At 39.2% G+C, this 20,004-nt stretch overlaps 1 protein-coding gene and 1 pseudogene across 1 annotated transcript; one reads left to right on the top strand and one right to left on the bottom strand.

Moving 5' to 3' along the window:
- Positions 1-468: 468 nt before the first annotated feature.
- LOC114107590 (interferon-gamma-inducible GTPase 10-like) lies at positions 469-6,949 on the bottom strand. Its single transcript, XM_027955012.2, has 2 exons — positions 6,833-6,949; positions 469-2,301 (listed from the first exon to the last, which is right to left on the bottom strand). Exon 2 carries the CDS (start codon positions 2,278-2,280, stop codon positions 979-981), a length of 1,302 nt encoding a protein of 433 aa, XP_027810813.2. The 5' UTR covers positions 2,281-2,301; positions 6,833-6,949; the 3' UTR covers positions 469-978.
- Positions 3,599-12,323, top strand: LOC114107608 (arrestin domain-containing protein 4 pseudogene; annotated as a pseudogene).
- The last annotated feature ends 7,681 nt before the right edge of the window (positions 12,324-20,004 follow it).

Raw genomic sequence — 20,004 nt, 5'->3', positions numbered from 1 at the left:
GATGGAACATCTTTTCATATGTTTAGGGAATTTAAAGAAAACATTTATTTTTTAGTTGTAGTTGGACATAATGTCTTTATTTTATTTATTTATTTTTATGTGTTGCTGAGGATTGAACCCAGGGCCTTGCCATGCTAGGCAAGTGCTCTACTGCTGAGCCACAAACCCAGCCCTGTTTAAGGAATTTTGTATTTCTTTTTATTTCTACTTATTTTTTATTACTATCCTCTTTTCTCTTATTCCATTTCAACTTCAGGCACACAATGATCTTTGTTAACAACCAAGGAGTAATTAGGCCTCCAGCATGCACACCCTTGGACCAAGTTCCTATCTTGTGCACTTACCCCTGTAATAAAGTACTTTAGATGAAAGTTTTGTATAACTAATGTTTCTCGGTCATTCCCATTAAACAATATCCAACTCACTCTTTTTTTTTTTTAATATTTTTTTAATTGTGGATGGACATAATGCCTTTATTTATTTATTTTTATGTGGTGCTGAGGATCGAACCTGGTGCCTCACTTGTGCCAGGCAAGGGCTCTGACACTGAGCCACAATCCTAGCCCCCAACTTACTCTTTTTATGTATTCACCAAATAAAATGATAATCCTAAAAGAAACAAGAAAGATATGAATCAACATTAATTGGCTTATAAATGATCAGAATGATACTTTTTTAGCAAAATATTGGGAACTCTAAAAAACATGCTATGTAAAAAATTTGTTCAAAAATTTTTTTTGAAGATATCCTATGTGTCCAGAAACTTCACTGTGTCCAATATCTTCAATGAGCCTTTCCTGGGTACAAATAACCAGCACACAGAGATATTCTCTTTTCTTAGCATACAATTCCAGATTCCTGTACTTTATTTTGCCAAGAAGGATCATATCCAAGAATATTGCAGCCTGGCCATGATGCTTCAAGAGATCCTTAAGCCATCTCTTCAGTCTGCAGTGCCATGAAAACACTGAGGTAAAGTCAGGGGCTCTCTGCTTCACTTACCCCATTTTTAAAGCTCTGCTCAGAGATCTTTGAGTCTGTGAAAAGAACTTCCCTTTTAAGGAGAACTTTAGCATCACTGACCACAGTGTCAAGGAAATAAGTCTGTAAATAGAAGACCTTTCTAAAGTAAAGACCAGTGGCAAGGAATCCTCCAGTGACTGAGCAAACTTTCTCAATATATGTCAGTAGTTTTTCCCCTAAGGATTCATCCCTGTCAACTGAGAGCAAATGGGGAGATTTAATGTTTGCCTTGAGTTCCTGCATGGATACTTGGAAATCCTTAGCCATATTTTCCAGTGATGCATCATCCAGCCCAAAGTAAGATCTGTAGAGGGTTAAGGTCTCCTTTAACTTCTCTATATCATTATCATTGATTAATCCCATCATAGGAATGGTAGCTGATGCTCCAGCCTTTAGGGCCTCCAGCCAGACCATCTGCTTCAGGGAATCTCTCTTCCGATCAATGACAGCCTCAGTAACACTTGGCAGGCATTGCATGAAGATGTAGCGCTTGTGAGCGGGCAGCTCCTTCAGAAGAGTGGTCTCCAGGTTAGGGAAGTCATAGTCAGACACGTGAATGCTAGAGACTAAGAAGACTTGAGCACCATTTATATTGTTATCTTCCAGGTGTTTGAGACAGTCATCTCGAATCTTTTGCAGGAGCTTGTCCCTATTGAAGGATTTAGGTGTGCATATTTTCTGATTGTATATATCGCTATCGATTTTTGTTCGAACGAAGTAAAACTGCTTGTTCATTTTTGCAATGGCTTTGGCCAGGTGTGCATCATTTTCTTTGAAGCGTGTAGAAGAGACGATAATGAAAAAATCATAGTCACCAAACATCATTTTCTTCAGGTACTTTCGTGGTTGGAAGTTAGTGGTCCCAATCCCAGGAAGGTCCCATATTATCACATTAGGAAGCTTTGGGTGTTGATATGGAATTCTCTCCATGGTTGTCTCCACCACCCCAGTGGCAGCTGCATCTTTTTCTTCATGCCCCACCCCCCGCAAGGCATTGATGAAAGTGGACTTCCCTGCTCCACTCTCCCCTGTCACTGCAATGTTCAGTGGGGCATTCTGGATATTTTTCAATGCATCGTTAATTGCAGAAACAGTTTTCTGAATATTCCCCTCATCCAGGTGTGATTGAATTGAAGCAATGGTTTCTGGAGAGAGGATTTTGCTTTCCATCTTGAAAGTCTTAAAAAACTTGTCACAGCTGAAGGTAAAATCTTGAGCCTCTTTATTAGGGGTTGTGGAGGAGGATGCCTGACCCATGGCTGTGAGAAGTAGAGGGCACTAGGGGGAGGACAGAAGTGAGAAGTTCAAAGAGTTAGCACAGTAGGGAAGATCTTGATTTTGCTCTTAAGGCAAAACAGAACTTCAGCCCTAGTCCCACATTATGACTGGGGAAACGATCTCTTTTTATTCATGTATGTTGCCAGGATTTCTGGCCTACATGTTAAGTTGGCTCTTAGCAAGCCTTTTTCTTTATCTTGTCCTGCTCATTTTGATGAAGAGATTCTTCATTATTTTCAAGGTCTTATTTTTCTATAGAAACTTTCCTGCCAAGGCTATTCATTTTTAATATTTTTTAGTTATTGATAGACCTTTATTTATTTATACGCAGTGCTGAGAATTGAACCCAGTGCCTCACACATGTCAGGCAAAAGTGTGCTAATGCTGAGCCATAGCCCAGCCCCAGGCTATTCTTTATTGATCTTCTTTTAGTTATTTTTTTTAATAAAAATAATATTTGCACATATGAGCAGTGAAACAAGGTAAAGATGAAACTACCAACCTGTGCTTCCCCCTATAGGGTGGCTATAACTGACTTCAAGACTTATAATGTAAACCAATGGAACAGAATAAAGAGTCCATAAACATCTCTCTCTTTATTTATGTATATATGTATATATTTATGTATGTATATATATATATATATATATATATATACACACACACACACACACACACACACATCTCAATAACAGTTTAGAGTGTTCATATATATCAATCGATATTTTACAAAGGAGTAAAGGCAACTCAATGGAACACAGATAATATTTTCAACAAAACAGTTGGAAAAAGTGGACAAGCATGAAAGTGAATTTAGACACAGAATTTATGCCCTCCACAAACATTTACTCAAAATATAGCATGCAAAACCATAAAAACCTTGAAAGATGGCATAGGAGAAAACCTAGATCACCTTGGTATGGCAATGACTTTTTAGAATCAACATAACAAAAGAATCCATATTAGAAATAATTGATAATCTGGGCTTCATTAAAGTTATAACTTCTCTATGAAAGGTGATATTAGGAGAATGAATTTTTCTCCCCAAACTGGGAGAAAAGTACTTACAAAAAACACACCTGGTAGAGGACTATTTTCTAAACTACACGAAGAACCCTTAAAATTAACAATAAGAAAACAGATAACACCATTCAACAATGAGTCAAAGACCTTAACAAAAACCTCATCAAAGAAAGTCTATGGATAACAAAAAAATCAAATAAAAAATAGGCTCCACATCATACATTATCAGAGAAAAACAAATTAAAACATCAATTTTGTACCACTACATACTAGAATGACTAAATCTGAAACACTGACACTATTAAATGATGGCAAAAGTGTGGACCATCAAGAACTCTCCTTTACTACAGGTAGGAATGCAAAATGTACATCTGTTTTGGAAGACGGCTTGGTATACTCAACATCCATGTTCCTTGATATTTACCCAAAGGAACTGAAAATATTTGTTCAAACAAAAACCTGTACATGGGTGTTTCTAGAAGCTTTATTCATGACTGTCAAAACTTGGAAACAACCAGGATGAGTTTCAGTAGGTGAGTGGATTAATAAACTATGGAATATTTAAAAAAAATGGAATACTATTCAGTACTAAAAAGAAATGAGCTATTAAGCCATTAAAAGATGTTGAGAAGCTTAAATCTTAAATGTGTAATACTAAGCAAAAGAAGACACTCTAAAAAAGGCTACAAATTGTATGATTTCAATCTATAGATGAAAGGTCAAATTTGGAAAAAGTCAAAAGAGCAGTGGTTGCCAGGAGCTTCAGTGGGTATGAAAAGGCACAAAGGATTTTTAGGGCACTAAAAATATTTGGAATGATACTATAAAAGTGAATATATGCCATTATACATCTGTCCAAATCTTTGGCATGTAGAACAGTAGGAACCAAGAGCAACCTTAGTTGCATTGTGGGTTGGATCTGGAATGTCCCCTAAAGGCATATATGTTGATGGTTTTGTCCTCAATGCAGCAATGTTCAGAGGTGGAGCTTTTGAGAGTGATGGAATGATGAGGGCTCTGACCTCATCATGGATTAGTTCATTTATGGATTCATAGCTGATGTGCTATTGGATGATGGTAGAAAATTAAGAGGTGGGCCTAGCTGGAAAAAGTAGGTCATTGGGGGACATGAACTTGAAGGGTGTATTTTGTACCTGGCCCCTTCCTCTCTCTCTGCTTCCTGGAAGCCATTAAGTGAGCAGCTTTGCTCTTCCAAGTCTCCCCTTCCATAACATTATTCCTCCCCAGAGGTCCAGAAATTACAGATCTAAATTTCCATGAGATGAAACCTCTGAAACCATGAGCCAAAATATTTTTTGTATTTTAAGTTGATTTTCTCAGATATTTTACCACAGTAATAGAAAGTTGACTAACACAGGGTGATTATAATGTGTCAATGAACAAATGTGTCAGTTGTAACAAACATATCAACTTGGTGTGTGTGTGAGTGTGGGGGGGTTATAATGGGGCATGCTATGCATATGAAGGATCAGTGAGTATTTGGGAACTGTTTGTATCTTAATTTTTCTGTAAACTAAAACTTGTCTAAAAAGGAAGTTAAAAATTAAGAAGAAAATATGCAAACATGCTAGACTATACACTTATGATTTTCTAAGACTCTGCCCCCTCACCTACCTCTAGCTGTTGTGTAAAACAGGCCCACGATGAGGGAGGAAGATCAGATACCTGGGGACTGACTAGTGTAGAAAGTGTCATCAGTAGAAGAGATGGTGTGATCAAAGACTATAGGAGGGGCTGAAGTGGGTCTTGTACAAAGTCAGCCATGCCATGGAGGTGCCTCTGTCACCCTTCCTAATATCAATGGAATTAACCTGGTTCTGGAGTCCTAGATATTTTTGATTAAAGAACATGTATACCTTGAGACAAGGCACCAGATGAAATCACACATCCAGAGCTTAATATGATGAATAATGTGCAAGACCAATATATTGAATGCAATAGAGAGAAAGGGCAGAATTTTTAGACTACAAACCAAGGCACCTCAACTCAGGGTGGGATGTCTGAGAGGAAGGCAGCTCAAATAGATGCCATCTGGTTGCAAGTGAGGGTTTAGGCACATCCTTTAGGAGCTCGCTAGAAGTCATTTAATACAGTCCATGAGGACAGAAAATGGCAAGAATAATCCTGGAAGAAACTTTTCTGAGCAGATATACAAGATCTGGGTTGGTGTATATATAATCAGAGATGGCAAGCATTCTGCATGGAAGAATGGAGATGTCTGACTTGTCATTGGGTGGGTGGAAAGGTATCAGCCACTCATGGGCATGGTGTTAGTACTTTGACTGCTTGGCATAATTTTTTTTTCACATACATGAGAGGGTAAATCTTGAGGATCTAGTAGTTTATGGGGGCCAACCCATTGCTGTGTAGAAAGCAGCCCATCCTGCACCCCCCTCTGGAATATATAAGGTCTGGCAAAATACAGAATAAGTAAAGTGAGTTTTGAAGTGGAAAACACAGCCAGAGACTTGAAGAGGATCCAACAGAGTGAAACATGAGTCTCAGCAGATGTTGATTTGGACTAGTGCATTTATAGAGGTTGCCAGAGCAAATAATACAGGATGTCATAAATATTCATGGAGATAGGTCCTGAGTAATTGAGCAGATAAAGAGACTGGGACCCCAGTGACAGAGGCTGAAGGGTATGCAGATGTAGACATCAAACTTCTGTGTCCTGAGAAACTTTCAACACCCAAAAGCCATGTGCTCTTGTTTGTTTTCTGCTGCAGTAGTTGGGTGGTAGTAGCTAGGGCAGAGCACTATATAGAATTGCTATGACTTTGTCTTCCAGCTATTCAGAGTGTGTTTACTGAGTGTGAGCAGGGGAGAAATAAGAGGGAATATGGAAATATACATTAAATAAACCTAACATGTGCATCTGTACATACATTCCTCACTTCATCCTAACAGCCCTATAAGGACATTATAATAATTTTCATCTTCAAGTTATGGAAAAAGAAACAGAGGTTGAGAGACCAGTAGAGTCCTGCCTGCCATTAGCAAAGCTCAGAACTGGGATTCAAAGTAAAACTCCTCCTTCCAAGTGCAGAGCTCTTGCATAGAGGCAAAGATCAAGACCACAATTTGGTAAGGAGAGGTACAGTTAGGGATGAAATGAAGACCTAAGAGCTTCTGTGTTTCTGTGTTTACGTGATATGCCCATTCTTCAGAGTGAGAAGTATTTGGATATTAGATGAAGAACGTCAGATTTCAGATGTTCTCAGTGAAAGTCAATATCTATTGGCATCCTGACTTTACATGGTCCTTCTACAGTGCAGAGGAATGAAGCTTGCCTGTGACTGGCCTCTGAAAATGTCTCACATATTTAAATTCTCTGAATGGCTTATAGCTGTTCATCAACCATCCGACTTTTAGCCTTTAAGTCCATGGCACCTCATATTGAGCAACAAGGAGGTCCCACTCTCAGAAACACAGATTTAAAATTCTATTTTTAAGCTGTATTAATTCCAAAATATTTTCTACTCACCAGTTTCTTAGAGAAAAGGTGTCACAGTTGAGCTCCTTGTGCTCTACCGAAAGATCAGAAAAAGCTGGGTTTGAAGAAGGGCGTCCCTGCAGCCCAACCCAGAAAATAACTTCTGTAGACCTGTTATCCCCTGGCAATCCTGGTCCTGTGTGCTTCTGTGGCTACCACAGATAAAAATGGGCTGGACTTAACCCTGGACTGTGTGTAAGGAGCTGTGAGGCTTAAATTATCTTTGGGGTTTGTCCTGCCCTCCCAGGAATCAGGCCAATAGCACAGAAGGAAGAAGTCCACAATTGGAGAGCAGAATTTCCAGGAACAGAAAAGTGAAACCAAATTTCTGTAATCTTTTCCCAGCAGTAGACCCTTTGCCTGGCATTGAAAGTGAAAGATGGGTGGCCAGGGATTTTGCATGCTTTTGGAATAACAGCTGAGGGAAAGGCACAGGATAACCCAAGGCACTAGGTCTTCACAGTGACTGAGGAGGGATCACTCCAACCAACCCCTGGCTTCAGAGATCATCCAAATCTGGACTTATAAAACATAAGCCAGAGTCCTGGGCAAATGTTACTTATGTCCTGCCTATGAACTCCACAACCAGCCTCTATGTAGTAAATAATAGGTCTGCTCTATGTCCTTGGTCCCTAGTGCAGAGTTTTAAAATCCCTAGGAATTTTCAGTGACCAGAGGATCTTTGTTAATTTATTGTGGGTTCTTTGGGATTCTACATAGAAAGAAAAAACTAACCAAGGAGCTCAGGTTCAGTAATTCACTAGAATAACTCAGAAATCAGAAAAGTGTTATACTTACAGTTCCAGTTATATTATAAAGGGCACACATAGGGCAAAGTATGGAAGGAAGCACAGAGCTTCCATCCTTTCCCCAGGGAATCAGAGCACAGCACCTTGTGAACACATTGCCTGGAAAGCTTCAGAGGTTGCATTGGTTGATTGATTAAATCATTGACAATTTGATTGATCACAACCACAAAGCTGATTCCTTTACCTCCCTGGCGATTGTCACTCCCTAAATATAACCCTCTAATGATTTGGTTGATTTTTCTAGTGACTAGTCTTCATCTTGAAACATGTAAGGACATACAAAAAAGTTTTATATTGTTTGAATACAGACTATGATAATTTAAGTGATATGTGCATATTTCAAACTTTAAAATAGAAATTAGAGCCAGCGATGGTAGCACACACCTGTAAACCCAGTGGCTTGAGATGTGGAGTCAGGAGGATTGCAAGTTCAAAGCCAGCCTCAGCAAAAGCAAGACGCTAAGCAACTCAGTGAGATCCTGTTTAATAAAATACAAAATAGGGCTAGGGATGTGGCTCAGAGTTCAATCCCTGGTTATCCCCCCCACCAAAAGTAGAAATTAAAAGCTAGAATATGAGTTAATAAGCCAATAGAAAGCAAAAATGGAGTAAAATTATACTTATTTAATTTTAAAAATGACAGGAGAAAAGGATAAAGGAATAAAAAGCAAATGGAAAAACAAACAAGGAGAAGGTAAATACAAATTCCAGATATAAGTACTTGCATTAAATGTCAATAAAGTGACTATGCCAATTAAAAGTAGAAAGAAATTGTCAAAATTGGTAATTCAAGAACGTACTACGCTGCTTATTTCCATGCATCTTGTACAAATATAGATAAGTTTAAAAATAAAATGATGGAAAATACATATGAGCCAATGCTTAATCATAAAGTCTTGAAAACTATGTTTCAGAATAGAATATTACTTGGAATAAAGAGGGACATTTAAAGGTTAGGGATGTAGTTCAGTGGCAGAGTATGCACTTAGCATGTACAGGCCTGCAGTTCTATCTCAGCAGCAGTATCAGCAGTGGTGGCAGCAGCAGCAGTAGCAGCAGCAGCAGCAGCAGCATTAGCACCACCAACAACAAAGAGGGACATTTGATTATAATAAAAGGAGAAGTTGAGAAACTGTTATCCTTTCATTTGGTCATAATTAAAATATCATTTGAGCATAGACATGCAACAATAATAGAATTTCAAAATACTTGAAGCAAAAGTGTCATAAGTATAAGGAAAAATTACACAAATCCTCAAAATGCATTCCTCTGTCATTAATTGGTTATATAAGTACACAAAAATTCAGTAAGGTTGTAAAAGACTTGAAAGCAGATAAACTAATTTGACCAAATTGGCATATATAAAAATATCAAGAAACTACAGAGTACAATTTATTTTTAATTACAGGAGAAACTTTTATCCCAATAGATAATATGCTGGTGTACAAAACAAGTCTCATAATTTTGAAAGGATCCAAATTGGGGACCCTTAAATGTGCATGGTGTTTTGGCAGTTTGGTTATATAATATATGTAATATAAAATTATAAATATATTTTCTTGTCATGTCTATTTGAGGTCAGATAAGCCTCCTTTACATGGATGTCTGTATATTTTCCAGAATTAGGAAAGTTTTCTACTATTTTATCATTAAATAGATTTTCTATGACCTTAACTCTTTTCTTCTCAACTTCAGATATTCTAAGAAATGTAGATTTGTTCATTTTTAAATGGTGACCAAGATATCTTGAATGCTTTCTTCATTCTTTTTTTTCTTTTCTTTTTCTTTTTTGTTTCACTGGAACATTTTTCAAAATGTTGTAATTCACTAAAAATTGTCTTAAATTCAGAGATTTTTCTGCTTTATCTATTATTTTTTGGAGGCTTTCAACTGCAGTTCTTATTTGACTTATTGAGCTCTTCATTTCCAAGATTTCTCTTTTTCAAGATTTTTATGTCTTTGCTAAATTTCTCCTTCATATCCTCTAGTCTATCTAATTTCATTTAACTATTTCCTTGTACCCCCTTGGATCTCCCTGAGCTATTATGATCATTTTTTAAAATTCTGGGTGCTCACTCTGTGGCTACTCCTGAAGTAGGTATGGTATCCTCTACTTGGTGGTGGGGTATTCCTCAGGCCCTATTGATGCTACTAATATGGGACTCTGACATGGGTGGTGCCAGCAATATAGAAGGGCATAAATAACTGCTGTTGGCTCAGAAGTGGATGGGGAGAGGTGATGATGAGAATTTCAGCACCAAGTCTGTGGTCCCTATACCCAGTACTGACATCAGTGTGTGGTTAGAGAAAGTGCAGAGGTGGGGAATCATGGAACTCCTTTTTGCTACTTGGGTAGCAATGCCTGCCTGTGAGCTGAACCTCAGACATAGTCCCCTTTGGTCAAACATACATAAGTGGGGTGATATCTGTCTCCTTGGCGCCTTCAGCTGTAGGAGTGAGAACATGGCTACAGTCAGACAAAATTATTCTTAACTCCTCCAGCTGTACACTGCCAGGGCAGAATGATATCAGGAGCACCAGAGTTTCTCAAGGCTCCTGTGCACAGGACAGCAACAGAAACCACAGTATTGCCTCCCAGACCTATTGGTAACTTGCACCTGAGCATGGCAGAGTGGGGAGATATGATGGTAACTGTATGGTCACCTACCTTCAGTCCTGGCACTGGCAGGAATCCACAGGTGGCTGACCATGCCCCTATCTCAGAGGACAATTTCCCTCATCTCCTGTTTATCGAGGACAGTGCCTTCCATTCCTTTCTGTGTCATAACATCTGTCTCCTACAGTGCAAAGTATCCAGTGAGCTTGGGTTGGAATCACTCTGCTGGATATGGATGAATTTGTGAGGCAGCTACTACTCAATTCCAAGTCAGTGCTGTGGTATCTGTGTGGGGTCCCAAATATGTAGAGGTTTCTGACCCCAAGAGCAGTCTAAATTCAGACAATAGAACCCTTTTCAAGATGCTTCCTAGCTAGTGTCATGGAGGTTTGCCAGGAGGTGATATGAGATCTTTCCCCAAAGCGAAGTTACTGAATAGATTTCAGTGACAATGGTGTGGTGGGATATGTCTGTAATTCCAGGCTCTTGGGGAGGCTGAGTCAGCAGGATCCTAAGTTTGAGGCTAGCCCCAGAAATGTAGAGAGACCCTGTCTCAAAATATAAAGAGGGTTGGGGATGTATCTCAGTGTTTAAGCACCCCTGGGTTCAATCTCCTGTACTCCCCGCAACAAAGGAAAAAAAAAAGTCCAAGTTAGGTTTGTTAAAGAGGCAGGTCCCCAGGTGGATTGGTGCTTCGTGGGGCACAGCACAGCGGCCTCCGGGGGCCCTTGGCGCGTGGCAGGCACCCTTCACAGCAGCCTCTCTGGACTTCAGTGACGAGTAGCTGTCGCTGGCCGGAGGGGAGGAGAGGCGGGGACTATGGTGGCCTTGGGTTTCTAGGGCCGGTGAAAAGCCTGGTCTGGTGTTAGAAGAGCGCAAGGGCTGCTACTCCAGCGCCGAGATCATGGCTGGGCACTTGCGCTGGAGGCTGCAGAACTTGTGGCTCTACCAGCACTATGCCTGGAGGTTCAAGGTCGTGCCACCGCCGTCTGGGGCCCCAGTGTAAGCGCCCACATCTCGGTTGGCTGTGCGACTACAGCTGCGGTATGGATTGCCTGTGCGAGCCCCCTGCCGGTAAAACCATCATTTTATTGCAGCCTTGAAAACATGAATTTCCGTTTTGCTTTCAACTTCCATCTGAATCTTTGGTAACCTCATTTACTGGGAAAAAGGGAAGCATTCAGTATTGTGTGAAGGCAGTTTTGGAATGACCCAAGATACCAGATCAGGTGTAAAACGAGAACTCAAGGTTGTTAGTCATGTGGATGTCAACGCACCAGCATTATTGACTCCTGTGTTGAGAAAATGGTTGGCTGTTTTTTTTTTTGTCACTTTTCGTTCAGTCTTGCTGATGCTGAAATTCAAAAAAAGGGATACTGTAATGGAGAAGCTATTCCAATATATGAAGAAATAGAGAATTTTTCTTCTCCTCTGATTGTTCCAAAACACCTGTTTTTCCAAACCCAAATGTATTTGGCTAGTAGGAAAACAAAGACTATCTGTCACATGATTGCCAGTGCGTAAGGAAACCACATAGCTTCTGGGAGTAATGACACTTTGAATGAGAAAATTCTCAAAATCCCACCTGTTACTCCATCCATCCTGGATTTCTGCATTATCCTTAGCTGTATACATTCACATTCCTGGTGCTAAAAAATTGATGCTTGAGCATCAATCAGTTATTGGCACATTCCCTATAATGGTTTTGGCAGTAGAAACTCCAGCGTTGGCAGCCAGTTTATCATGAATATGAACTGGTTGACACTGATCCTGCCAGAACAGCCTGCAGCACCACCAAATTATGTAAATGTGGTATAAAAGGAAGTATTCTCTAGATAGGTTCCTCCTTACCCTCCAGCCACCTGACTGTGAGGGAGAAGCATGCTATCCTATGTTTGCCTGCATACAAGAATTCTAGCTTCAGTCACTTTATTCAAAGGTTGGTCCATGGCCTCCTGATGTAGAAGACACTGAGCCTGTTTCCTTCATTCTCTATACTTCAGAAATCACTGTGTTCATCATCAAATTAGAATATTGCTTCTTTCCCCTGCCTTAATGAGGGTGAGGAAAAGAAGACTAACTTAAGAACATAAGAATATGAGAATATTCCAGTGGGGCAATAGGATGATTACGCGACTTTATATGATGGTCATATGTCTCCTTTGAAAAATGGGGTGAAGATGAAAAAAGTTGGAGAATGTAATGGAAGTCCTGGTGATGGCAGAGTAAGTGAAGGAGTACTTGCGCTGACCTGAGCAGAGGGATGGATGGCAACCATGATGAATAGAAACTGCAGGATTATTTTGACCCTCACATGCTAAGACCTGTTGGTGGGCAGATTCCTGCTGGTGTCACCCTTTTGCAATATCATGTGATCTCCACATTGAAGGTTTTCCTTTTACATTCAGACTTGGATTCTTCAGCAGTGGATATAGTCTGGAACTGGTGGGAACTCTGTGTGAGCATGCCTTTAAGAAGGCTTGTCAATGTAGAATGGAAGAAAGGTGTCCTGAAGTTAAGGCAACATGGATTCACTGGGAAAAGAGTTGCGGAGAGCCAAGCAGCATAGAAGTGTATGTGTGAATGGGAAAATGACCTACTCTAAATACAAAGTGAGGCCCTCAGGTTTTAGCGTCTTCCTGATTTCTTTCCATATTACTCACTGATGTGAGCTGCTTCCCTCTGCCACACTCTCCCACCATGATGTTCAGCCTTACCTTGAATCCTGAGGAATGGAACTGGCCTTCTATGGACTAAGACCTCTGATACCATGAACCCCCCAAATAAACCTTTCATTCTTTACAATTGTACTGGTGGGGTTCTTTAGTCACAGCAGCAAAAAAAGCTGACTAAAACAGTTATTATTCATAAATGATTTTTAATCCTTGTCATTTTGATTTATTTCTGGTTTTAAATTTGAATTAGTTTCTCCTATGATTGGCTATTCTTCCAGTGTAGTTCCTCCCTTGGCTGATTTTCAATTCTATTTTTCATTTCTTCTTCATGAAAAAATTTGAGTGTTTTGTAGTTTAGGTTTTCTACTTGTGAATTCTTTTAACTTTTGTTTATCATGGAAGGTTTAAATTTCATCATGAACTCTGAAGCTTAATTTTGCTGGGTATAGAAATCTTGGTTGGCATCTATTTTCTTTCAGAGCCTGTTATATATTATTCCAGGACCTTTTAGCTTTGAGGCTCTGAGTTGAGAAATAAGCTTAGATCTGGATTGGCTTCCCTCTAAAGGTGACCTTTTATTTTTCTCTGGCTCCCTTAATATTCTATCCTTATACTATATGTTAGGTATTTTCATAAAAATGTGTCTTGGCATGAGTTTATTGTAATTTTGTATATTTGGGATTTTGTAAGCCTCCTCTACTTGATTTTCCATTTCATTCTTTAGGTTTGGAAATTTTTTGATATCATTATTTTATAGAATACCAATAATTGAATATTAAATACCAAGTCTTTTCATGTTATCCCATATTTTTTGAAATTTCTGTTCATGGTCTTATAACATCTTTTCTCCATGGCCAAATATATTTTCAAGATTACATATTTTGTCTTCATTGTCTCAAGCTCTGTCTTCCAAGTGGTCTAGTCTGCTGGTGATGCTTTCCATTGAGTTTTCAATTTGATTTATTGGTTCATTCATTTTGAGGATTTCTGCTTGAATTTTTTTTCAGAATCTCTATCTTTTTATTGAAGTGATTTTTCACTTCATATATTTTTTCTCTGATGTCATTATTTATATCATTCTTTACCTCACAGGTAAGTTTAACTATGAACATTCTAAATTCCTCCTCTGACATTTCTTCCACTGTGATGTTGATGGATTCTGTTTTGAAGTATTTTGATTTGTTTGGGGCAAATTGTTTTCTTGCTTTTTCATGTTGTTTCTATGTCTACCCATCTAAAAATATGAATTTGAAGCAGTAGTTTCTACCCTGAGGACTTAAAGTAGCCCTGGAATTTTCCAAGACCTCACAGTTTAAGGAGAGACAAATAATAACAACAACCAGTGCAAATAATCTACAGAATTAAACCAAATGGTTTTGCTATGGCAACTACAACATTAACTGTCACTATAGACAGAAATGGTGTAATCAATTATTGCTCATAGTAAAAAACAGTAAGTTTACAAAAGGGTTTACAGTTTCAAATGGTATACAGGAAGAGAACAGATGTGATGTAGGATGTGAGATTATGAAGGAGGAGGAGAGAAAATAAAAGAAAAAAATTAAGGAATGAAAGAGAACAATAAACATTAGCTTTTAGGAGAAGAAAAGAGAAAGAGAATCAAGGGAAACAGAAAAGTGAGAAAAAATATATAAAATAAAATTTTTAAAAAGTAAAAATAAAAGAATATAAAACAAAATCAAAATATACTAATCAAACATCCTCAAAATACTGATCTATGAAAAATAACCACCTTAAAAATTGCTTGAAATTAGAAAAAAACAAATATGAATGTGTATTAAGTGTCCATGAACCATTAAGTTCACAGTTAAATAGAAAAAAGAAAAAAAAAAATTAAAAGAAATATTGATTAAAAATAAAAATTCCCCCATTTGTGTTCAAAATATTCTTAGCTTTCCTTCTCAGCAGTTTTAGGTGGAGTGGGCTAAAGTGTGATGCCTGTTCCCCACTCTGGGTAGGATTGCTGGCATGTGAGAGAAAATCCTGTAGGCAGATTTCCTAAGGTGGTGTTTAGGTTTAGCTAGGCTCCAGGTTCTTCATTGAATGGTGATTAGTCTGAAGATTTTAAATCAGTGCACCTCCAGGGCCCAGCAGTTGCCAGTCTGCACTGTCTGTTCCCCAGAGGATCACCTTTGGGTTCCACTCATGTGGTAGAGGAGCCAATTCTTAATCCCCTCCATCACTTGTTGACAAGGTGTTTCCTCTCGGGTTCAGTTTCCAAACTCAATCACTTCCTCTCATGTCTTTTGAATTCCTGACCAGGTACCTCTCTCCCAGCTGGTCCTCAACTGGATGGATTGGAGGGAAAGGGGAGGAGCCAGGTGGGTGTCCACAATCTGTATTCTCCCGTGTAAACCCCTTTCCATGTTTGATTTTCTTTTGGTCATTTAGGCACATTGTATGTTGTGCAAGTGCATTTGTCAGGCCTATAATTTAGGCCAAACTCGGGTTTGCCAGGAGTTGGCTCCCCCAGCCTTCTTGCCTCCTTGATACAGGTGCAAAAATTGTTCCTTCCTTTGTCCTCCACAAGCAGCTGGGAGAGATGCAGCTTTTTTTTTTTTTTTTTTCCCATACAAGGATATCCTGCCACATGAATTTCAGGGTGAGTTGGGCAGTGTCTTTAGGCTCTGATCTCTCTGTACCCAGTCATGCTTCAGGTATCCTAAAAATCTGGGTTCCTTTAATTCCCTTATCCCTCCACTTTTCTCAGGGATAAACCACTCCAGTAGATGCCACTGTTGGTGGCAGACGTCGTGGTGGCACTGGGGATCTTTTTTATTTTATTGTATCTGAAATTCTGAGACCCTGGTTTGATTTGAATGTCCAGTATTATTTTCCAGTCAAGTTCCTTTTGTTTTTACCCACCTTATTGAGCAACTGCCTATCTACTTTCTTGACTTCAAACCATGGAGCAGTCAGGAAAGCAACCTTCTCTATACTGTTATCTTGAAAAAACAGTTGTATTCTTGATTGTTGCCTTTATGACTAGAGTGGGATGAAATCTCAATATACATTTAATTTGGATTTCTCTAATTACTAGAGATGTTGAACATTTTTTTTCATATATTTGTTGACCATTTGTATTTCTTATTTTGAGAGGTGACTATTTAGTTTATTTGCCCAGTTATTGATGGGGTCATTAACTTATTTGGTGTTAAGTTTTTTGAGTTCTTTGTATATCCTTGATATTAATGAATAAAAGAAATCCTTGCTTGTTTACAAGACCCATATATATTTTTTCCCATCCTTTGACCTTCAGTCTGTGAATGTCTTTGTCTATGAGGTCAGTCTCTTGCAAAAAGCATATTGTCGGGTCTTGTTTTTTAATCCAATCTGCCAACCTATCCCTTAGACTGAAGAGTTTAGACCATTTACATTTAATATTATCATTGAGAGGTGATTTTTATTTCCTGTCATTTTGAGTCTAGTGTTCAAATTGGGTTTGATTTTTCTTTGATTAACTATTATTCTAGTCTAGTTCTTCCATCTTCTGTTTTTTTTTTTTCCTTTTTTCTTTTTGGTATTGGGGATTGAACTCAGGGGTACTCAACCATTTAGTCACATCCCCAGTCCTATTTTGTATTTTATTAAGAGACAGGGTCTCACTGAGTTGCTTAGTGCCTTGCTTTTGCTGAGGCTGGCTTTGAAATCGAGATTCTCCTGCCTCAGCCTCCTGAGCCACCGGGATTACAAGCATTCCCCACTGTGTCCGGCCTCATCTGCTGGTTTTTATTTTTTTATTTTTTCTTCATGAAATATTTTACTAAGTATGTTTTGTGTAGTATGGCTTTCTACTTATGATTTTAGTTTTTGTTTTTCATAGAAGGCTTTTATTTCTTCTTCAATTCTGAAGCTTAATTTTGCTGAGTATCCTTGCTTTGAGAGGCTGACTTGAGAAATCAGCTGACATCTGGATTAGTTTCCCTCTAACTATGGCCATTCTTCTCTAGCATCTTTTAAAATTCTATACTTATTCTATGTTAGGCATTTTCATAATAGTATCTTGGAGTAAATCTTCTGTGATTTTTGTATATTTGGAGTACCCCTATGTCTCTTATATTTGAATTTCCATTTCATTCTTTTTTTTTTAATTTTTTTTATTGGTTGTTCAAAACATTATAAAGCTCTTGACATATCATATTTCATACATTAGATTCAAGTTGGTTATGAACTCCCAATTTTACCCCAAATACAGATTGCAGAATCACATCGGTTACACATCCACATTTTTACATAATGCCCTATTAGTAACTGTTGTATTCTGCTACCTTTCCTATCCTCTACCATCCCCCCTCCCTCCCCTCCCATCTTCTCTCTCTACCCCATCCACTGTAATTCATATCTCTCCTTGTTTATTTTCCCATTCCCCTCACAACCTCTTATATGTAATTTTGTATAACAATGAGGGTCTCCCTCCATTACCATGCAATTTCCCTTTTCTCTCCCTTTCCATCCCACCTCATGTATCTGTTTAATGTTAATCTTTTCTTCCTGCTCTTACCCCCTGCTCTGTTCTTAGTTGCTCTCATTATATCAAAGAAGACATTTGGTATTTGTTTTTTAGGGATTGGCTAGCTTCACTAAGCATAATCTGCTCTAGTGCCATCCATTTCCCTGCAAATTCTATGATTTTGTCATTTTTTAGTGCTGCGTAATACTCCATGGTGTATAAATGCCACATTTTTTTTTATCCATTCATCTATTGAAGGGCATCTGGGTTGGTTCCACAGTCTAGCAATTGTGAATTGTGCTGCTATGAACATCGATGTAGCAGTATCCCTGTAGTACGCTCTTTTAAGGTCTTCAGGGAAAAGTCCAAGAAGGGCAATAGCTGGGTCAAATGGTGGTTCCATTCCCAGCTTTCCCAGGAATCTCCATACTGCTTTCCAGATTGGCCGCACCAGTTTGCAGTCCCACCAGCAATGTACAAGAGTACCCTTTTCCCCACATCCTCGCCAGCACTTGTTGTTGTTTGACTTCATAATGGCTGCCAATCTTACTGGAGTGAGATGGTATCTTAGGGTGGTTTTGATTTGCATTTCTCTGACTGCTAGAGATGGTGAGCATTTTTTCATGTACTTGTTGATTGATTGTATGTCCTCCTCTGAGAAGTGTCTGTTCAGGTCTTTGGCCCATTTGTTGATTGGGTTATTTGTTTTCTTATTGTTTAATTTTTTGAGTTCTTTGTATACTCTGGATATTAGGGCTCTATCTGAAGTGTGAGGAGTAAAAATTTGTTCCCATGATGTAGGCTCCCTATTTACCTCTTTTATTGTTTCTCTTGCTGAGAGAAAACTTTTCAGTTTAAGTAAGTCCCATTTGTTGATTTTTGTTATCAACTTTTGTGCTATGGGTGTCCTATTAAGGAATTTGGAGCCCGACCCTACAATATGTAGATCGGAGCCAACTTTTTCTTCTATCAGACGCAGAGTCTCTGATTTGATATCTAGCTCCTTGATCCACTTTGAGTTAACTTTTGTGCATGGCGAGAGGAGGGGATTCAGTTTCATTTTGTTGCATATGGATTTCCAGTTTTCCCAGCACCGTTTGTTGAAGATGCTATCCTCCCTCCATTGCATGCTTTTAGCTCCTAAGGTGTGGAAAATTTCCTGATATTATTTCATTGAAAAGATTGTGTATACCAGCATCAAGCTATTTCATAGTGGGGTAGATAGGGGGAGCATGGGAGGAATAGATGAACTCTAGATAGGGCAAAGGGGTAGGAGGGGAGGGGAGGGGAGGGGGCATGGGGTTAGAAATGATGGTGGCATGTGATGAACATCTTTATCTAAAGTACATGTATGAAGACATGAATGGTGTGAATATACTTCGTATACAACCAGAGATATGAAAATTGTGTTCCATATATGTAATATAAATTGTAATACATTCTGTTGTCATATATAACAAATCAGAATATAAAGTAAATAAAAAAATAAAATAAAGATTGTGTTTCCCTTTTGTTTCTATTTCAGAGCCTTCATCGATTCCAATGAATCTTTAATTTGGCCTTTTAATGTTATCCCAGATTTCTTAAATATTTTGTTTGTGGTCTTTTAATATCTTTTCTCTCTTTATTTTCAAGATTGTACACTTTGTCTTCAAGGCCTAAACATCTGTACTCAAAATGGGCTGATCCATTGGTGATGCCTCACAATCCCCCTAGTCTGAAATGGAAGGAAAGGCAGGAAGCACACCCAACTCCACAGACTGCAGGCTCCTGCAGGCTGACATCTTAAAGCTAAAAGAGGAATTTCAGGCTGAGCAAGGCAGTGATTTGACCAAGCTCCCTGGGTTTTCCATTATCACTGAAAGTGCTTTTAGGTCTTTGCCCGTGGATCTCAGTAGTGTGGCATCATCACTGCTGCAGCCCATCCAGCCTGGGAACCAGCCTTTCCCTTGGTGAGGCTGTCCTAATGCAAGGTGAGGTAAAACTGGAGTGGGAAAAACCCTCACCAATCAGAAGAGTTGCAAAGAGCTTTGGCTTTTCAACAGATGTAGTCTGAGATTGAGCAGGAGGCAAGTCCACGTTTATATCTGTCACATCCAGGTGGGGAAACAAAGCCAAGTCCCTTTGGACTTCTCTTCATGCTTGCCTATCATGTTTACTTTTCTCTAAGAAAGATTTGTGCAAGGACTCCCCAGAGGTTGCTGTCCCATAGAGCCGACCGTAAATGTGGGTAGACAAAATCCCGCGATCAGAAGGAAAGTAGCAGAGGACAGGAGCAGTGTCTGGAGAGGTTGCCTCACGCAGTCCGTGGGCTATACAGCTCTTAAACAACGCTTAGCGACCACTGGTGCGCACTTCCTGGCTCCAGCCCCCACTACCAGGGCTCGTGGTCTTCTTGGAGACCGAGATCGCACATGCGTTCTCAGCCCGCCCAGCTACAGAGAGGCATTAACTAAAATAAATTGGTTTCTAAATTTTGACTCCTCAGACTGCCCACCCCCGCGCTTTTTTTTTTTTTTAAATCCCGTGTGTGGTGGTGGGGAGTTAGCCCCTCTGCTGAGCGGTGTCCCTGTGTCTTGGGGGAGGGATGG

Source organism: Marmota flaviventris, chromosome 5 (genome assembly GCF_047511675.1).
Source record: "Marmota flaviventris isolate mMarFla1 chromosome 5, mMarFla1.hap1, whole genome shotgun sequence".
NCBI lineage: Eukaryota > Metazoa > Chordata > Mammalia > Rodentia > Sciuridae > Marmota > Marmota flaviventris.
Note: the sequence above shows the minus strand (reverse complement) of the source record. Positions and strands in the feature narration are given on the sequence as shown.

Bases quoted from the DNA above. Each gene is read 5' to 3' on its own strand.
- LOC114107590 (XM_027955012.2), bottom strand. From the start codon at position 2,280: ATGGGTCAGGCATCCTCCTCCACAACCCCTAATAAAGAGGCTCAAGAT.